The sequence below is a fragment of the Coenobita brevimanus genome, chromosome 64, assembly GCF_032717465.1.
Source record: "Coenobita brevimanus isolate Jiangsu-jjx chromosome 64, ASM3271746v2, whole genome shotgun sequence".
Taxonomy (NCBI): Eukaryota; Metazoa; Arthropoda; class Malacostraca; order Decapoda; family Coenobitidae; genus Coenobita; species Coenobita brevimanus.
In genome coordinates this window covers 2,977,324-2,997,286 of record NC_137017.1, presented here as the reverse complement: position 1 = coordinate 2,997,286, position 19,963 = coordinate 2,977,324, and the positions used below count along the sequence as shown (strand labels likewise).

The 19,963-nt window shown below is 39.6% G+C and overlaps 1 protein-coding gene across 1 annotated transcript in view; it reads left to right on the top strand.

Annotated features, from left to right (window-relative positions):
• The first annotated feature begins 5,809 nt into the window (after nt 1-5,809).
• Nucleotides 5,810-19,963, top strand: part of LOC145404627 (BRCA1-associated RING domain protein 1-like) — a 93,026-nt gene continuing 78,872 nt past the window's right edge. Inside the window, exons 1-2 of the mRNA XM_080276149.1 lie at nt 5,810-5,956; nt 14,586-14,781. Of these exons, the coding sequence (XP_080132275.1) occupies nt 5,810-5,956; nt 14,586-14,781 (343 nt within the window). The remainder of the gene's footprint in view (nt 5,957-14,585; nt 14,782-19,963) is intronic.

The following is a 19,963-nucleotide window of genomic DNA, read 5'->3' as shown; positions in this document are numbered from 1 at the left end:
TGGCTAGATTACAGTGTCAACAAGTGTTTAGTGTATCCTTGTAGCAGATGTTTTTAATAGCCAAACATGATTGCAGCAGAAGTGTCCTAGAAATGCAGACTAATACTCAAGAGATTCTTGTAGGCAACACTGACTTCTTGAATGGTACAGTGAGATAAGCTGTGAAGTGGCCAGCCAGAGCCAGTTACCAGTATTAGTGAAGCTTTTGCAAACACTGAAAGTTTCTTCAAATGTAAGAGTATTTTGGCCTAATGTAAACATTGTTTTGCCAGATATAGAGTACGGACTGATATGTTGGGTGTGAATAATTTATATTGTATGTGAATGGTTATGTTAAAAAGGGTCCTTACTGTAGTGGAGAGATATGTATAGTAAATATGTGAAATGAAGTCATGGTGGTGTAAAGCAATTGCCGCAACTTCCATTGATATTAAGAGGAGGACTTTGTTTACATGGAGTTGCTCGTCGTTGAACTGTCAGATAATTTATGGAAGTACAAGTGTGTGTGAGTGTGCTGTAGTGTATATGAATTTACTCCATGCAAGGAAATTATTTTGTTGAACTTCAGTGCAATTAATTTAATTATCTTGCTGTAAATATGTTAGATCCTTGACAAATGCATTGCTTCTTAGTATCTGGTATAGCGGATGTGTTAATGAAGAATGAATTTACCAAACCATGGAGGGGGTTCAGCCTGGTGCCATTGAAACTGAACGAACTTTGTGTTATATACAGTGCTGTGTTTGTGTGTGTGTGTGTATAAATATTTTATATATATATATATATATATATATATATATATATATATACCATATGTATGTATAAAAAATGATTTTATTAGATAATTTGACTAAGATGAGATCTGAAGTTTCCAGTAATATAATTGTCATTCATGCTTCTGTATGTTCAGGATATGGCACGTCATTTGTTATGCTTCGCGTGTTAGCCTGCTAACTCTACTGAGGATAATATTTTTAATTAGTCATTTTACACCAATGTTGCCATGGTGTTGCAAAATCGATTTTTTTATTGGTTCATTGTATATTATAATGTGTATGTTGTCCTGATTCTGGTCATTTAATTTTAATGAGAGTACAGTAGTTCTCCATTTAGCTAGCTAAATTTTAGACTAGAATGCAGTTTCATGGACAGTTGGAGGAAACACTGCATCAGGCAGTTAATTTTTTTTTTTTTATTTAATCAATGTAAGGTGCCAAAAATGTACAAAGCAGTACAGTGTACTGTATTATTGTTGAATTATTGACAGAATTCTATGGCATATATAGTTTATATTATGTTTTGAGATAAATAGTTCCTGAGAAACTGCCTCAAGAGGGAAGATACATATTTATGATTTTGTACATATTTTATATACAGGTTTTTGCTCAGACTTAAGATAATCATGTACTGTAGTTGGGAAAACAGATTATTTAGATTTTAATTTCTTTAATGTTAGTTGTACAGTATTGGATGTTCCCTCAGTACCTCTTATTTGCTCACGTTTATATTTTTAGGGGTAAACCATATTCATCAATATCATTAGATGCTTCATTTTAGTTTTATGCAGGTTTTGATCATTCTCGTCTGTAAGGGCATGACATGGGTTTGTAGTATGCCAGTTGTCACAGTAAAGCAGGAGGGGGGCCTGAAGACATAGTTACGATTATTGGTTGATCACAGTTTAGGAATCCATGAAGAACTGGAGCTTTTGACACTCTCCAGTCTACTTAACTTTACAGAAATAACATTACAGAATTTAGCAGTCAAATGGGGAATATGTAAGGTGTTCTACAGGACAGTCTTCATTATGCCAAAGAGTATAGCATGGTAGCTGAGGTCATTGTGAAATTTTAGTGGTACATCAATGATCCCACCAGGTGATATAGTAGGAAGAATTGAACATTTTATTATGAAAAGTCAGATTTTGTTATAACTGTGTTCTGTCTTTAATGAAGTATTATATGTAAAGTCATAGATGTCTGTGAACATTGAGCCTTAAAAGTAAATGTGCATAAGAACAGTGGTGACTGTTTTGAGAGAAGGTGACTCCCAGTGTGATGTGATGGTGAACTGAGAGAGACTTGAACTGGTCAGGTTGTTTAAGTATCTGGATGCAGTGATAGAAGAGAGGTAGGTGTGCAAATGAAGTAGAAGGTACAGTAGCACAGGGAAGGAATGTGGCTGGTGCCAAGAAGGCCTTGATATGAAATAACAGGTCTGAGTATGGGAGCTGTGAGAGGCTTGCATGGAGTATTAGTACCTACACTGATGTGCAGGTGAGATCTTGGTGTGGCATGAAAATGAAATGTCAGGAGTAAGAGCAGTGGAAGTGGGGTTACTGAGGAATGTGTGTGTTGAGTACAAAGAGTTGCTAGGATAGGAAAGTATGTGATTCATGAAAGCTAAGTAAGGAAATCTGTGAACACCAGATTTGAAAAGAACATGCTTAGCTGGTATGGTCATGTTGAGAGAACAGGGGTGAATAGGGTTGTGTGCAGGTTTGAAGGTGGGTGGTGGCATGGCAGTCAAGAAGGTGGTTAGACATGGTAAATGAGTGTTAAAAAGTATGGTAGTTGAGACAAGGGAACTGACAATGAATTGAACATTTTGGAAGAATTTTGCACAGAGTGTATAACCAGGACTTGGCACCTCTTTTGAACTTGATAATCATTGGATTGACTCTGTCTGATTGGTAGTTATGAAGCACATTTGTGTGGAATGTTTGCATGAAGCTCATATGCATAGGTGTGCCTGTGAGGTGGAGCCAGGATTCTGGGAGCTTGAATGGTGAGTGAATGAGAGTGCAGCCCATATAATTTTGAGGGCTTGGGTTAGTTCACATTGTCAAGTCTGACTTGCTCTCTGAACCCACATCACTATATCCTTAGGTGAGAAAAGAGATCTGAATGATGATGGTGATGTAATCCCCCAATAAAGTACTGTACCTCAAAAGGTACTGTATGCTGTTTTCTTTAATCATCACTATAAAATTATACCTGAGGGGATAGCATGTTGGAGTAAGAGCTGTCTACTAGTGCTAGTAAGTGCTTTCAGTTTGTACATGATGGTTTTGTCAGTTAAGGTAATTAGAGAAATAATGCTGGTGCAAGCCTGTAATAGATATGTCTTCCATTAATAATATAGTAATACAGCAGTTAGAGAACCTGGGTACTAGGACGGCAGCCCAAAGATGGAGGGAGTGAGGAAGAGAAGGAGGCAGGCAGATAACAAGATCAGTACAGTAGATGCTAGGTGCAGAATTGTGATGCTTGTATGGAACATATTAACAACCAGTTGGTCAGAGCAGAGAAATGTGGGAGAGGCCTTTGTCCTTCAGTGGTTTGTATGAGGCTAATGAAGATGAGTACTCTGATTAACCAGCAACCTGTTGTTTAATAGATAATAATGTTCTTAAGCTACCATTGTCTAAATCATTCCTGTTCAGTGATAAATTTTATTTTTGCTGCTACCACATAATTTTACCCAGTGAGATCACTCTACTACAGTAATGAAGAGGTTAATGAATGCTATATCTAATCCCTTCAGTTAGAAAGTCCTCTAATAACATGAATAAATTCTGGGGATAGGAAGAATGAAATTTAAAGTACATCACCAGGCTGCAGTAATTCTTTAGTCACCTCACTTAAAGATACTGAACTGAAAGTATTTTCTACCACTGGTAGACTTTACTCTTGTAGGCATTATAGGCACTATTATATATCTCATATCACAGTGTGCAGACTCTACTCGACGACACACCATTTTACTGCAGCAGCCCACGTTACACTCCACTGGTAATAGAGGGGAAGCCATTATTCTGCAATACACCTACAATCTCTCCATCTAATCAAACCCCACAGTTACGTTCATGAATATTCACACTGCTACCCTCTGTGCAGGTGTCAGTTTAAGTTAACCTCTGTATCTGTGTAAGCTTTTGAGATATTTATCAAGGATTATTATTTGGCATCTATCATTTCATGAATATGTAAGCTGTTACTTTATCATCCTAACTATACACTGTGTTACTTCATCAATATCATCATTATCATCTTCATCATTCCAGCCTTAATTCCCATCTAAGAAAGATGGGACGAGGTAGGACGCACATAGAAAGTAAATATGTGAAAGTGGAAGAAATATCAATAGCATGCCCAGTGTTTGGCTGCATAATTATTCACACATCATTCAGACCTACAGAACTGTGGCTTTTCTTTCCAGATATAACCATCTGTACATTGTTTTCATTTTCATTTACTTTTGTTTTGTATTTTCATAGATGTGTATCATGTACACCTGTTAAATGGACATTCCATCAGTTGTTAATTTAAAAGAGGGATGCTAAATTCTTGTCTTGTGCTTCTCTGTACATATTCATCCACCCGTTTTGATTCCATGATAAACCCCTAGCTTCAGCAGCTTCCATATATTGATTTCACATACACTCAGTTACCATATTCATCCACCTTCTCTCCCCCCATTAATTAAGGTAAATTATCTTTCTACATTATCAGGTGGTGGCTTAATGGTACTCCACTTCACCTCAGAACCCTGAAGTTAGGCCCATTATCTTACACCCATTATCCATTAATACTGTTTAATCATGTTCATACAGGTATACCCTGGTTTAACGATGCAATTGGTCAGGTAAAAACCCATCGTTAGGCAGTTCATCGTATATCTTGGTAGATTTAACATGTACCCTAATGGGATGCATTTTACAGCCTTGGGTTTTCCCCCCAACCAAGTCAAAAACCCACCCAAATGAACCAAAAAACAAGTTTAAAGCCAATCTAAATGGCCTAACAGCTGTAAAAGAAGCTAAACTTAACCTAACACCTGCATATAAACTCACTAAAACTAGCCAATAAAATCTGAAAATCATCAAATATGTCTGGAAAAAATTAAGCTTAGTAAACTGTACCCTAAAATGACAATGTTCACCGCACCTATGGCTAAAACACATTAATCTGTCTAAAAACAGTTTTTAAATCAGCCTGAACCCACAGTTTTGGACTAAAATATCATCAAAACTGGTAAAAAAAATCAAAACCCATCATTAAACCGGGGTTTGGCCATCATTAGGAGGGGTATGGTGGTATTTCTACCCCCATCGTTAAACTGGGGTATCGCATCTAGGAGTATTATATATGGAGGTATTACTGTATTATATTTTTTAATATTTTGCTTTTAGATGTTGATTTATTTAACTAACATTTTAAAGGGTTTATCTCTGTCATATTATATATATGCTCTGCCATTTCTCTGTCATAATATATATATGCTCTACCATTTTAAACACTCACTACAGCAGGTTTTTATCCAAATCACATTATTGTTTCATTGGAGGCCATAGAGGCTTGTTAGGAGAAAGCATGTTCTTTTAGACTTCATCACATACAAGTGCAGTGAAGGTGAGGGAGAGATATTGATACAAACACTTGGTCAATGAGAAAGGTGCCGTAGCTCCATTGTGCTTGTAAATTTTCTTTGAAACTATCTCTAAGATATGATGACATTACTGAGGTGTTGCATTATTTGTGATTAATAGGACCCTTCTCATGTGACTTGCAGACTTCTGAAATTTAAGAACTAAACCAATGGAAAAATGGTTCTGGGGTCCCTGAGGGTCCATCATCAGCTACTTTTATTCTGTATGGCTTTTGGCCCCTCCTCCTACCCAACCACCAACTAAGTTCTGATATATTTGGACATTTAGTTGATAGTCTACCCTAAATGCCCTGATGGATTCTCAGGCCAAGTTCTCAGCAATCCTTTTGCTCTGTTACACGGCCTTCATTCTCAAAAAATGTGTAGTCAAAGTGAGCTGCTTGTGGGTGTGGGGCTGCAGGCAGCACGTGTAGAGAAGAAGGATCTTTTGTGTGAAATCACATCTAAAACGAAGTTGGTCACTCAAGTTTGGCTGAGCACTTCCAATCAGCTCTACACGTTTTCCGTGAGTTCCTCAAATTTTCTGCGCTATCCTTCCACTCAATAGTCTTGGGATTTCCTCATATAGTAAGCTTTGGACATCTTGGGATTCTTGTGGATATGGTGAATTGTGAATGTTGGGCACACAGGGAACATGGCATCTCTGTACCAAGTAAAAGTGAATATAACCAAAGTCCAGTATCACCTGTCTCATGTTACACTGTTTTCTCAGCCTGCCCCCATCTCTTACCAGGCTCCTGTTAATGTGTTTGTTTTATCTCATGGAAGTGGGTAGAGCAGAGGAAGAGGACCCATAACTGCAAGTGCCTCCACAGTCACCTGCAGAGGAGAAAAGGGTTTTAGCTGTCCAAAACCCTGCAATGTACTTGTTAGTTTGTGTTGGCACCTTAGAATAGAATTACTATTGTAGGAAGTTGATTGAACCTCCTTTTTTTTCCTGCAGTAATGTGCTCTGTTTTAGTCCTATGAATGATGTAGCTAAGGATGAGAGTTTTCATCCTGGGAGTGCAACAGATTTTCTTCCAGTCTCGGAATATTACTTCTGTTTATCATATGGATTTTTCCTTCTGTATTTGTTGCCTGAAAGTATACTGCATGTGTTAAAGAATAAGGCATTTTCAGTTAACCATCTCACTGCTGTTTGCAGTCATTGGTGCCTGATTGTGCTATTGTCATTGGTGTCAATATAGCAGGCATAATAAAAAAAATGCATGCAGTACTGTATTCCAGGAACTGTCGAAACTGTCATCTGCCTGCAGACACCCTCCACTTTTCACCCACACTGGAATCATGTACAGTATTCATACACATTCGTAGTATGTCATCATTATTATCAGCCAGACCCCTTTTCCCACCTAAGGCTGTGGTGAGGATTCATAATGTATATAAGTGTATAAAGTACCATATATATTCATAATATATGAGTCTTTATTTTTTTATGCACATATATCTGAAATATTTGTAAACAGTATTACCTGTTTCAATATGATATATCACTGGTGTATTTAATACAGAGCTCATAAATCTACTCTACTCATAATTCTCAAGCCCCACTGCATTTACTGCCAGTCTTTCGGAAGAACTGGGAGGAAAAAGCATCATGAATAAGATTATTCAATTTCTTTCACGTGAAAATTTATATATTTATTTTTCAAATATTGTGGTAGGTGGGGGTGCTCACCATCCACTCACTTAAAGTAATGCTGCTCTCGGGTGTCTGCCCTTTTCTCTCCTCCATCCTTCTTTCCTTCCATCCTTTTCTGTCATTCTTTCCTTCATTCTTTCCTCATCCTTCTGCCTATGGGTGACTTTACAGTCCCTCTTCTGTCTTTCTTTCCTTCATTCTTTCCTCTTCCTTCTACCTGTGGGTGACTTTACACTGAATAACAAGCCAAATGGTTTCCTGTACACCAGGAAACCATTTACTACACGGGGTGTTAACTATATAAGCAAATTATGGTGCCTGGTGGTTTAGTGGGTAGGACCTAATTACGACACTTCATTCGGATCGAGCCAGTGAAAGTTTATATCAAGGGGTGGTAGGGGTTCACTGCTCACGTAATGCCACTCAAGGATGAGTGAGGCTGGTCACTCTCATCTTATATGTCAGGACCAGCTTGCCTAACGTTGGGCTCCTACGCTCCTCATGGGGCAACGTAGGATTGGATGATGGATGAATAATGATGAATGATTTTTCAAATAACACTAATTATACTTTTTCATCTCTTATAGAACTCAGATACGTGCTTACAGAAAATGCTTTTTTTTTTTTTTTTTTTTTTTTTTTTTTGTTAAGGCATCAAGTCAGGACTGACATGCCTTCTCCCAGCTGGTAGCATTTGGAAAGGACTGAATCAGGATAATATTGCTATAGACATGTACACCAGAGATAGTTCAGCAATCCTGAAAACAAAAAAATTTTCTTTTAAAAGCCTGAAAATTGCCTCCGGTGCTGGCGTGATGGAATGGTTAAGAAATCAGACTTTGGCAGTGAAAGAGTTAATACAGTGGTAACAGGTCAGTATGTCACTTTTAGACTGTAATCAGATTTGGCATAATTTTAAAAAGTTGCCGGCAAATTAAGCAAGAATGGACACTTGCCTGTGCACAGTAATAAAGTAAAGAGTATGAGTGAGTTATGGTGACAAACTACATAGTCAGTGCACAGTGTTGGATGTCAGAGCATAAGTGATAGACAGAAAATGAACACATTAAAACAGCAAACATGAACAAAGAGAGCACGGGATAGACAGGCCCTGAAATTGAAAAGAGGTAGCATAGCCTGGCATCATTTTAGTGTGTGAAATTCACAAGTAAGAATAGCAGTGGAGTTCTTCTTCCTGTGTCACTTTTAATTGGGCAGACTTTTGTTAGTTCTCCCTCTATGAGGTATTTTCTTGGTCTCTGAACCCTACCTCACCCTGTCATTAGGTAGGAAAAGAAATTGGGATGATGATAGTGATGATGGCAAATAAAGTGAGCTAAGACTGTCTGCTTGTCCTGGGAGTTTGGTGAGGGGGATGCTGAACACATGGATCTAAATAATGTGAGAGGCATTAATGTGTGGTTCATCACAAAAAGAATATGAAAAGGTATTAGCAAAGAGAAATGGCATGAAAAGAGATGAGAGATCATGGCCACTGACATATGTATACCGCAAACATGGAAAGTACATTATTTCATATGCTTTTATATATTCTCATCCTATAATTTCTGCTGATGATGTACAGATGTAATTACCAAACTGAGACTGAACAGATTAATCGCTTGTCTGGCCGGGATTTGAACTCAGGTCTTCACGTTTGATATGGGCACATGTTGCCGCTGAGTCAAAGAGAGGATCCCTGCTTTGCCTCTAAGCAACACGGGCTTTTACAGACCCCATTACATCACTCTTTTCTCCCCTTGGTGATCAGGCCATCGTGCTTGTTACGCGCACATTACTACTGACCCAAAGAGAGGATCCCCACTTTGCCTCTAAGCAATGCAGGCTTTTATAGACCCCATTACACAGATTCTTTTGCACAGAAGTTAGCCATTACAGCACTGACTTTCACATGCATCACAGACATTTCTTCCCAGTCTCCACTTCTTCAGCATAGGTAGAATTAATTCTAACTACCCTTCTCCTTCTTAGAGAAGATCCAGTCTTGCTATGAACTTCAAATAGACTCTTACAGTTACAGTCTTTGAAACCTTTAGGATGGTTTCATTGAAACTCTAGAGGCCATGTGAAGTTGAAGCACCTCTCCTTGACCAAGTCACTGTGCTTAGACTCCCAGTGCTCTTGTGTGTCATAAAAGAAGTGAGAGGGAAATCCTTATGAAAAGTTATGACTCAGGAGTAAAAATTACTAATTTAATCTTATTTCCTTCCTCCTACATGACTGTTGAAATATTCAAATGTAACAAACTTAGATGTAAGTTCTGTAGTTCTTGGGGGCCTTCTATAGCTCTCCTTTGAAGAAATATGGGATATTGGTTAGGAGGAGGGCAATATGGTTTGAAATAACAGTACAGTAACATAACCAGACATTAGTTGCAGCATTGTGATGTGTTTCATCTATTAAAAGATGAGGCAGTGGCATGACATTTTGTTAAGCAGTGATTCGTTCCTATGTCGAGTAAAATTCGTTTGTACAGTAGATGCTACCACAAAATAATACAGCTTGTAAGTATGCAGTATTAGATTTTGACTTACATTTTTTGGAATAGTTGTTGTACTGTAGTTGTTTCTGTTTTTCCCCATGAGAAAATCTTGTGATGAACATATAGCCTGTGATGTGCAATGTATTCTATCATCACTGCTGTAGCGCAAGGGATCAAATTCACAAGCCACTATATTTCTGGTGTTGTTGCTGTTTTTACTTTGACAGAATCTGAATACTGGATTTACAGCTTTATATAAGTCCCTTTTTGGATTAGAATTTTAGTTTTTTGTTTGTGTAGCAGACAGTTAAACCTTACAGCCCAGGGATGACCAGTCAGTGTTGAAAGAAATTGTTTGGCATGAAGCAGCATAAAATATTCATGATATGTTGAGGCTGAAGGGGTTATTGAGATTTTTACTAACCTCTGCAGCCTGGGCACATCCCACCAAAGCAAAAAATAAGTAAATAAGTAAATAAATAATAATAGTAATAATAATAATAATACCGGTAATAATAATAATAATAATAATAATAATAATAATCTAGCATTAACCAGAATAAAATGTAAAACATACTGTATACCTGGGCTGAAGGGGGTAAGCTAAATGCTTATTGCTCAGATCATCACCAGATGCAGTACCTGTACAGTCAGATGGTGCTGATATTACTATAGACAGTGAAAGAAAAGTGAATTTATCTAAAATTATGCACATACAAGTAGCAATTGAATATGCTAATGTTTCCTTACAGTATATATGACATTACTATTTGAAATGATGTGCTCAGTGGAATGGTTGTGACTGAACAAGGTTAGTCAGTATGATTTGTCCTTGGATGATGTTGATGCATTCTTTACTCACAGTAAGAATAATCCAGGTACCTGTATATGTTATTTTTCTGTAATGTACTTGTGGCATTTTCATTCATTCGAATATACATTGATAAAATGTTGGCAACAAGTATGTAAATGTATTTTTTCCCCTTCTTACATAGATCTTATGAAACAGCCACTTGCAGATGATTTTGTTGATTTAAGATTGACTCTATCAGATACATTTATGTGAAGCTACTGTACAGAATGTGGTTAAAGTTTTTTGGTGTATCAGATAGAATCAGGATTCCAGGGGCTTGAATGATGAGTGAATGGAAGTGTGGCCCATTGGATTGGGCAGGCTTGGTCTGGCTGGATGTTGCTACTCCTCACCCTGCCCTAAGGTGGGAAAGGAGGTCCGGAAGATGATGATATGATGATGATGAAGTTTGGATCATAGAAACAGTCATATTTACCATGATAATACTGTATACCCATCTCTACAAGTCAGGGAAAATGTGCCCTTTTGACTATCTCGTAAGACATGAACTGCCTCTGGAACTTCAGTACAGTGCATGTGTTGAATCTCAGATATTGTTATTATAAAGAGGCACTGGTTAGTCTGCATAACACTCATGCTGTTGTGGTAAGTACTGTATGTAACAGAGCTGGGCACTTCTGCAATCACTTCCACAAACTGCAAATTCCGCAACTGTGGAAGTGTGATTTCATTTGCGGATTTGTGTTTACGACAAATTTTACGCAAATTTGCGTTTTGTGTTTGCAGCTGTACTTCTGCAAATGCAAACTTGCCCGCAAACCTGCCTGACCTCTGAGAACTTTCAGCAGTTTGTTTTTATGATGGACAATGTGGACCTGCTCATGATGGAGTTGTCTCAGTTGTTGGAGGAGTCTGACTGTGATGGGGGAGTGAGGACTGAGGAGGTTAGAGCCGAGGAATAGAGGTGGACTGGTGTGTCAACTTGTCAAGTGTGAGCTGTGAAGTGTAATAGTATAATTCATTTATCTACAATAGTGAATGATTTACCCTTGTACTGTAGTAAAAACAGTCTACTATACTAATATAATAATATTTAAAATACTGTATATATATTCTGGTTTTACTATATATTTTATATATCCCATTCAGTATCACAGACAATTTCCAAACTTCATAAAGTCACCTGTTGTTAGAATAAATAAAGATACAATTGTAGTGGATGAGTAACTAGAAATGATTTTTAACCCCTTGGTTACGAAAAATATTGTCCTAAACTTAATAAAATCCTCTAATGGTATCCAGAATAAAGTGAAACTGATTCTGTGGTACTGAAAGGGATACAAGTGGTTTGCATTTGCATATGCGGAACTGCAAATTTCAAAAAGTTTGTGGATTTGCAGTTGCGGAAGGCAATGGGTTGAGTTTGCGGATTTGCGTTTGCAGGAGTGAATTTTCATTTGAGTTGCCCAGCTCTGGTATGTAATGCATCTATTTATGTACCGTACTAGTTGTCAGTTCTTGACTTCTACAGTATATTATGGCACTAGTAAAGTACTCTGTTATTTGTGTTCTGTTAAGTTTTGTGACAATAGTACAGGTAATTTGCTCATTTCTGCAACCTTGAACTTTTATTAAGCATGAGTGTTCCTAGTGAGAGAAGGGTGGCAAAAGAACTCTAATCCTACCAGTTGGTAGAGGCTTCATGCATTGTAATTTAAGTGACAAATAATTTCATATATACAGTACTGTACTGTAATATCATAAGAGATGCTTCAGCATATCCTTTACTTAACTTGAGGTAAAGGATCATTGGCTGTAAGCAGTTCAGAGGCTGTTTAATCAGTCAATCATTATCCAGCACAAAATCTACCTTGCATCTGGAGTGGGAAGCTACAGAAAAATTCATCTATTGTCCACTTAAAATGACAGCACATGGATGTGAACAGCAGTTGAGATGGTAGGTGGTGGTACCCATCATCCACTTTCTTGGTGTAGTGCTCCCGACTTCTTTCACCTTTATCATTATTCTTTTGTTGTGTGTGTCTGCCCTCCCCTCTTCCTATTTCTCCCATCCTTCCTGTCACTTTTTATTATTCCTCTTTGTACTTCAGGTGACTCTACAGTGAGTGACAATCCAAACAGTCTCCTGTAACCTAGGAAACCATATATAATGCTGGGAGGTACCCATATATCCAAATAATGAGTCTATGAGGAGCATGCTATGGTGTCCTTGTTAACTAAATGGAGATACAAATGTGGTTTCAACTGGAAACCAAGACCCCATGCTCCTCCTCACACTTCATTGTAGATAGGTGCTGTCTTATACAAGGGAACATCAATTTACTTCATGGGATGGCTCTGCAGGGGTGATTGCTCATCTGCAGTGGATGGGTCTGCTTGGCCAGACAGACTGGGGTTACTCAGCAACAGCAATAACATCAACAATCGAACAACAGTAAATGAACCTCCTGAATTTGTTTATTTATTCATTCATTTTATATACATACAGTATTGCGCTCCAATTGGATTGAGCCGGTGAAGGTTTATATTCGAAGGGTGGTTGGGGTTGATTGCTTATGTAATGCTACTCAGGGATGAGTGAGGCTGGTCACTCTCATCTTAATGTCGGGACCAACTGCTTAGCCCTAGACTCCTACGCTCCTCATGGGGCAATGTAGGATTAGATGATGAATGGATGGATGGATGGATATATATATATATATATATATATATATATATATATATATATATATATATATATATATATATATATATATATTGTGGTAGCTGGGGGCACTCACCATCCACTCACTCAATGTAGTGCTGCTGTCGGGTGTCTGCCCTTTCCTCTCCTCAATCCTTCTTTCCTTCCATCCTCTTCTGTCTTCCTTTCCTTCATTCTTTCCTTGTCCTTCTGCCTATGGGTAACTTAACACTCTCTCTTCTGTCTTTCTTTCCTTCATTCTTTCCTCTTCCTTCTGCCTGTGGGTGACTCAACACTGAGTGACAAGCCAAATGGTTTCCTGTACGGAAACCATTTGATATTCTGGGTGGTAACCATATAACCAAATTTTGGCGCCTGGTGGTTTAGTGGGTAATCTTTGCACTCCAATCGGATTGAACCGGTGAAGGTTTATATCCAAGGGGTGGTTGGGGTTGATTGCTCATGCAATGCCACTCAGGGATGAGTGAGGCTGGTCACTCTCATCTTAAAGGTCAGGACCAACTGCCTAGCCCCGGGCTCCTACGCTCCTCATGGGGCAGTGCAGGATTGGATGATGAATGGATGGATGGATATATATATATAGTAAAACCTCTGCCAGTCGGCATCCTATAAGTCAGAATTACACATATGTTGTAGTGGCACGTGAAAATCATTAATGAAAATAATTTAAAATGTTCTAAATGGGTCCAAAAAAATCTTGGAAAAATTTCCCTAAACTCATGAAATAATGTCTAATGGAAGACTCATCTTGGAATGATGATGCATCATTCTAGGCTGTGAGGGCTCATGTTGCTCCATCAGTCAGAAAATTCTCATAAAACTACCCCAAGACGTGAAATCTCGGCAAAGGGAAGCCATATCTTGGTATGATAATGCACTGACTCCTCATGTTCTAGTCTGTGAGGGCCCACTGCCCCCTTCCTACCCAGTGTTGCTAATATGGATTAAACTCTCTGCAAGCATGGTAAGTGATTTTTTTTTTTTTTTTTTTTTTTTTTTTTTTTTTATATAGGAATCTCATATTTCCCATGTCAGAATTATTGACAAGTCAGAATGGCCTCAACTCCAATCATTCCAACTTAGAGAGGTTTTACTGTATACAGTATATGTACTGTATATACAGTAATCCCTCATTAATCCAGATGTGCAGTATCTGGACCTGTTCATTATCCAGATACTGGACCTTGGCTCTATTAAACCATTATCTGAATTTACTTGCTATTATCCGGACATAAAAGTCCCCGAGAACTTTGGCTGCCAGCCAACATGTTCAAACATTCAATATCATGGCCGTTGGGCTCTAGCTGTGTGCGGGAAATGGGCTGTAACCCACAACCTGAGCTAAAATATCCGTTCGCCCCTGTACTGAAATGTCAAAGTCACACACTGGTCCAATCACTCCCTACAAGCCTCCAGCACATGAGTAATATTGACTGTAACCCACAAGCGGTGTCAAAATCTCCGTACACAGCCCCACCAAATGTCCAAAGTCATGCAGCCACCGGGATTACCTTTCCCAGCTGCCACTGTGCGTCTAACAGAGATCGCAAGCCATAAGTCAGTGAAAGCGCCCTTCCGCTTCTACACCGAACATCCAAAGTTGCCCGGTCACTGGGAGTTGTTGCCCAACAGCCAACACGCATGTAAGACAGACCACAAGCCGCAAGTTGGGTGAAAGTGCCCGTCCACCTCCTGAAAGAAGAATGAAAATCCTGCCCACAACCTCGCTTTTCCCCACTCCCATCCCTCCTCCATACCCTTCCATGTTTCCTGCCTTGCTAGCCAGGCCTCCCAACTCCTCTCTTTTGTGCTGAAAGCACTGACTTGTGACTTTTTAAAGTTTTTGGCAATTTAGTTGAATACTGTTGGTCACATCAAAATTCTGCGAAATCCATGAGAAAGCTCATGAAACTCTGTATCTAGACATATGTCTAACTCTTGCGAAGTGCGGGAAAAATTTTGCACTAGGATGGTGGGAAGTTATTTGAAGGTAAGTTTTACCCTTGAACATCATTTATTCTCACTGCAGTTTTGTTACTCATAAGTTTTCTGTGTATTTATTAGCTTATCTTATAGTGTAAACACCAGAAAAGATGATGGTTTACCATTTATACTATTACAAGTACTGTACAGTATAGCCAATTTCCAGTGGCATATTTGGCCATTGGTGGTAGGTGGTGGCAACCATCATCCACTCACTTGATGTAGTGCTGTCTACTTCTTCCTTAGCCTTTATCATTCTTTTTCTGTGCCTGCCCTCCACCCTTCCTATTTCTCCCATCTTTCCAGTCACTTCTTATTGCTTTTCTTTCCTTTACAGGTGGCTTTACATTGAATGACAAGCCAAATGGTTTCCTGTAAGGCAAGAAACCATTTACAATGCTGGGTGATAACTATATAACCAAACCATACGTGCTCCCTACGTGTCAACAAGTGGGTTGGAGGAGGGTTAGTGCTCCTCCCCGTAAAACAAATAACCCAAAGTCAAATGGCCACCCCTTACGGGATTATGGCATCTGGCAATAGATAGATAGATAGATAGATATTTGGCCATGAATTTTTTATTTTATTTATTTATTTAATTTTTTGTGTGCCCAGGGAGCAGCTATCACTCATCACAGAGATAACTGATTTTCCGACCGTCTTCAGTCTTTTTGTGGATATTTTTTGTTTATGCATTGTTTTCTTGGTGTTTAGCATTAACATGGATATTCCTATATGTGTTTTGATGTCTCAATATGGCAGAATGACCAGAAAACACTGCCAAAAGAGGGGTACTGTACATATAGGTGGGGTCTCTTTTTGTTTTTTTATTTTTTATTTTTTTTTTTGCATGGTTTTCTTGGTGTTTAACATTACTTAGGATATTCTTGTATGTGTTTTGATGTCTAAATGTGGCAGATTGACCTAATAACAGTGCCAAAATTTGGAGGGGTACTGTGCACACAGTAGTATATAGGTAGGGTTTTCAATTGTTTTTTTGCATGGTTTTCTTTGTGTTTAAAATTATTTTGGATATTACTGTGTGTGTTTTGATGTCTGAATATGACAATGACCAGATAACAGTGCCAAAATTAGGAGGGGTACTGTACATACAGTAGTGTATAGGTAGGGTTTTTTTTTTTTTTTTTTTTTTTTTTAAATGGTTCTCTTGGTGTTTAAAATTATTTTGGATATTCCTATGTGTGCTTTGATGTCTCAATATGGCAGAATGACCGGAAAACACTGCCAAAATTAGATGGGTTACTGTATCAAGGTATCTTGATATGGGGTCATATGGGAATCAAGACCCCATGAAAATTTTATGCTCCTTTCCATGGAGGAGTTGTACTCATGTGCTAAGTCCTTCAGGTAGTTGGCAGCTCTGAAGAACTCAGCAAATTTGTGAGGACCCCAACCCGCTTGCTGCTTTTCCTTGTCTTTCTCCTCTTCTTCGACACTCCTCTGGAGATGATATCCTCATTAACTCTTCTAACTCCTCCAGATAGTGCTTCACCTCCAGAACAAAGTATAGTGCATGTGAAACCAGTCCAAGAAGAGAACAGCAGTCATTTATGTTTTCTTATTTGGTTGTCAATATACAGGCAAGAGACTTTTATTTTTCCCTTCAAGAGTACATGGATTGGTAGCCCTGTACAGCATGCCTCACTTTATTATGTGCCCTGCTGTATTGCCCAAAACAGTGGCATCAGAAGGTCTTTCGCAGCCTTAAAACCAGGTGCCTGCCTTGCACACTTGGAAATGTAAATGCAATTGGGCATTTTCTTCCCCAAAAAAAGGCCAGTCTCATTGGATCTGAAGACTTTCTCAAGAACACAGCCTTATAGCTGCATAAAGCTTTTGGACCAGATAATGAAGGTAACGGAGAGAGTTCTGGATAGTATGATTAGAGAACGAGTGAATATTGATGAGATGCAGTTTGGGTTTATGCCAGGCAAAGGACCACTGATGCCATATTTGATGTTTGACAGCTTCAGGAAAAATGTATAGGAAAGAAAAGGGATCTGTACTTTGGTTTTGTTGATATGAACAAGACCTTTGATAAAGTCCCTAGAGAGGTGATAAAGTGGGCAATGAGAAAGCTTGGGATCAAGGAGTGGCTGGTTATGGTGGTTACGGCCATGTATGTGGGTGCTCACACTCAGGTAAGGGAGAATGGAGATTTGAGTGATGAGTTTTCCATGAATGTTGGTGTGCATCAGGGGTCAGTCTTGAGCCCCTTATTGTTTATCATAGTACTTGAAACCTTCTCACGTGGCTTCAGAAATGGACTCCTATGGGAGATGTTGTATACTGATGATTTGATGTTGATTGCAGAGGATGAAAGGGAGGCAGAGGAAAGACTTAGGAAGTGGAGAGGTGGTATGAGGCACAAAGGCTTAAGAGTAAATGCAGATAAAACAAAAGTTGTGGTATCTAGAGCTGGTGGCAGTACTCTCAAGGAAGAGAGACAGTGGCCATGTGCAATTTGCCACATGGGATGTAAATCCATCTTGTGCAGTGTTTGTAATAAGTTGATGCATAAGAGATATAGTGGTATTAGAGGTAGACTGTGAGATAATGATGATTTCATGTGTGCGGTGTGTCAGGGAGAGCATGTGGGGAATGTTAGGCATGAAAGGTTTAATCTTGCTGGGGAGCCTCTTGGGTGTGTGGAAGAGTTTTGTGATTTCGAAAGCACGTTATGTGCTGGAGGTGGGGATGCAGCTAGCTCTGTGGCTAGAGTGAGGAGTGGTTGGAAGAAGTTCAGAGAGCCGTTGCCACTCCTGACATTGAGAGGGCTCTCCCTCTGCGCTAAGGGATCTTTGTATGTGACGTGTTAGGAGTGTAATGTTGTATGGCAGTGAGACTTGGGCAGTAAAGGAAGAGGATATTTACAGGCTCAAACATACAGAAATGACAATGACTAGGTGGAAATGCAATGCGTCCCTCAGTGCGAGTCGTGGAGGGGCTAGGTTTACGATAGAAAAGTTAAGAAGTAGGAAGGGATTGGAGTGTATTGGTGTTGTGATGAGGAGAGGTAGACTGAGATGGTTTGGGCATGTGGAGAGGATGGGAGATGATAATTGGGTGTAGAAAGTGAGAAGTGTTAACTTTAGGGGTAGGGTTGCGAGAGGTAGACCGGAAAAGACCTGGGATGAAGTCCCTGAGCATGACCTCAGGGATAAGGGACTGAATAGGGAAGCTGCCAGAGATCGAGCAGCATGGAGATCCACCATTAGGTGACCAAGGCCGATTCGTGCAAGCATGTTGGAGCATTTAAAAAATGAAACAAAACAAAAATTTTCGTCAGCTCTGGTGGGAATGCATCAGCTGCCTCTTTGTCTGCTGATGTCGACTCTTCCGTGATTTCTTAAATTTTCAAGCTGATCCCCATCTTGAAGCTATTCAGCCTGCCTTGACATGCCTTAAATTCTTATTTGGTTGAAGGTCCTGGCTTATCAGTTTGAGGCTTGAACTGACTGTAGAGGCTCAGTGCATTCTCCCTCAACATGTTGCCATCAATAGGAACACATCTTCACTTTATGTTTTCCAGTTTAATATATAAAGAGTTCTCAGTCTTAATCAATGGCACATCATGCACCTGACATGTTACTTTAGCTGTCAATGATGCACTAGCCGAGACGGCCTGATGAACATCCATCTCTTTTATATTGATTATCCCTATACTAGAGTCATTGTGACCTATTAGAAGGTCCAAAACAGTAACCTTCTCTTGTAAGGCCAGAACGGATCATTGTTTCTTAGATGCAGTACCAATAGGAGTTGTGGACATACATTTGGGACTCATTTTGGTAGGAGCAAGTTGTTGTCAATCGAGACACAAGTGAGATGTCATCACTAGAATGGACTCTCGAAGACTGAGGGTGAATCCCTTAAGCTAGGACCAGTAGCTCTGTGCTGCTGGGCAAGGAGAGATCCTTGCAGAGACTGCTACATCTTTTGCCAGAAATATGCCACCCTGGTCCAGGCTCAAACTACCAACCCCATTGTCATGAAATGCGAGTGCTACCACACACCTTGTGAAAACTGAGAAAGAAGGTGTGCATGACGGTTGGTGCGCTGCAGCTGGCAAGCAAGCCTGGAAATGGTGTGGTATTTGTATTTTTAACCCACGCCAGCACTTTGAAATAACCGTAAATGTTAAAAATATTAAATATATGTACAGTATTTTAAGTCATGTACAGTATTCCCTCAATTATCAGGATGTCCATTATCCAGACGATTCATTACCTGAACACTGTGATCTGGCTGTATTAAACCATTATACTGTACGTACATTCTTCTATTTTATCCGGACAAACTGCTTGCATCCGAGTGGTAATTATGGCCTTGCGAACATTTTCTCCTGCCCAGGCGGGAATAGCCTGGTGATGCCTTGCTGTCTGGCTTGGTAGTTCACCCAGCATCCACTAGAGATCCCCTCTGTCGTTCTCAGTTCCTTCCTGACGACCTTGTAGTGAACAGCTCCTCTTGGACAGTTGTTATGGCAGCACATGTTGTGACTTTTGTGGTTGTTCACTACCTGCTTCAGGCCTTGTTATTCCTTGCATGCCTCTTCCTAGGGTGTGTGATGATGGCCCCTCCATTAGGTAAAAACAACCTCGGGGTGGAGCTGTTACTCCAGCTCCAGTCAGCACCCCTGAGACGGCCAGTAGCTGCTCAACCCTCCTACAGGAGATGGCCTGCAGCCACTCTGGAGGCAAACAGAAGACGACCTGTAGCCGCTCCCGCCTTCATCAGGAGATGGCCAGAAGCCACTCTGAGGTTGCCCCTTGAGAGATGGCCTGCAGCCGCTCCCTAACCAGGAGACGGCCGGTAGCT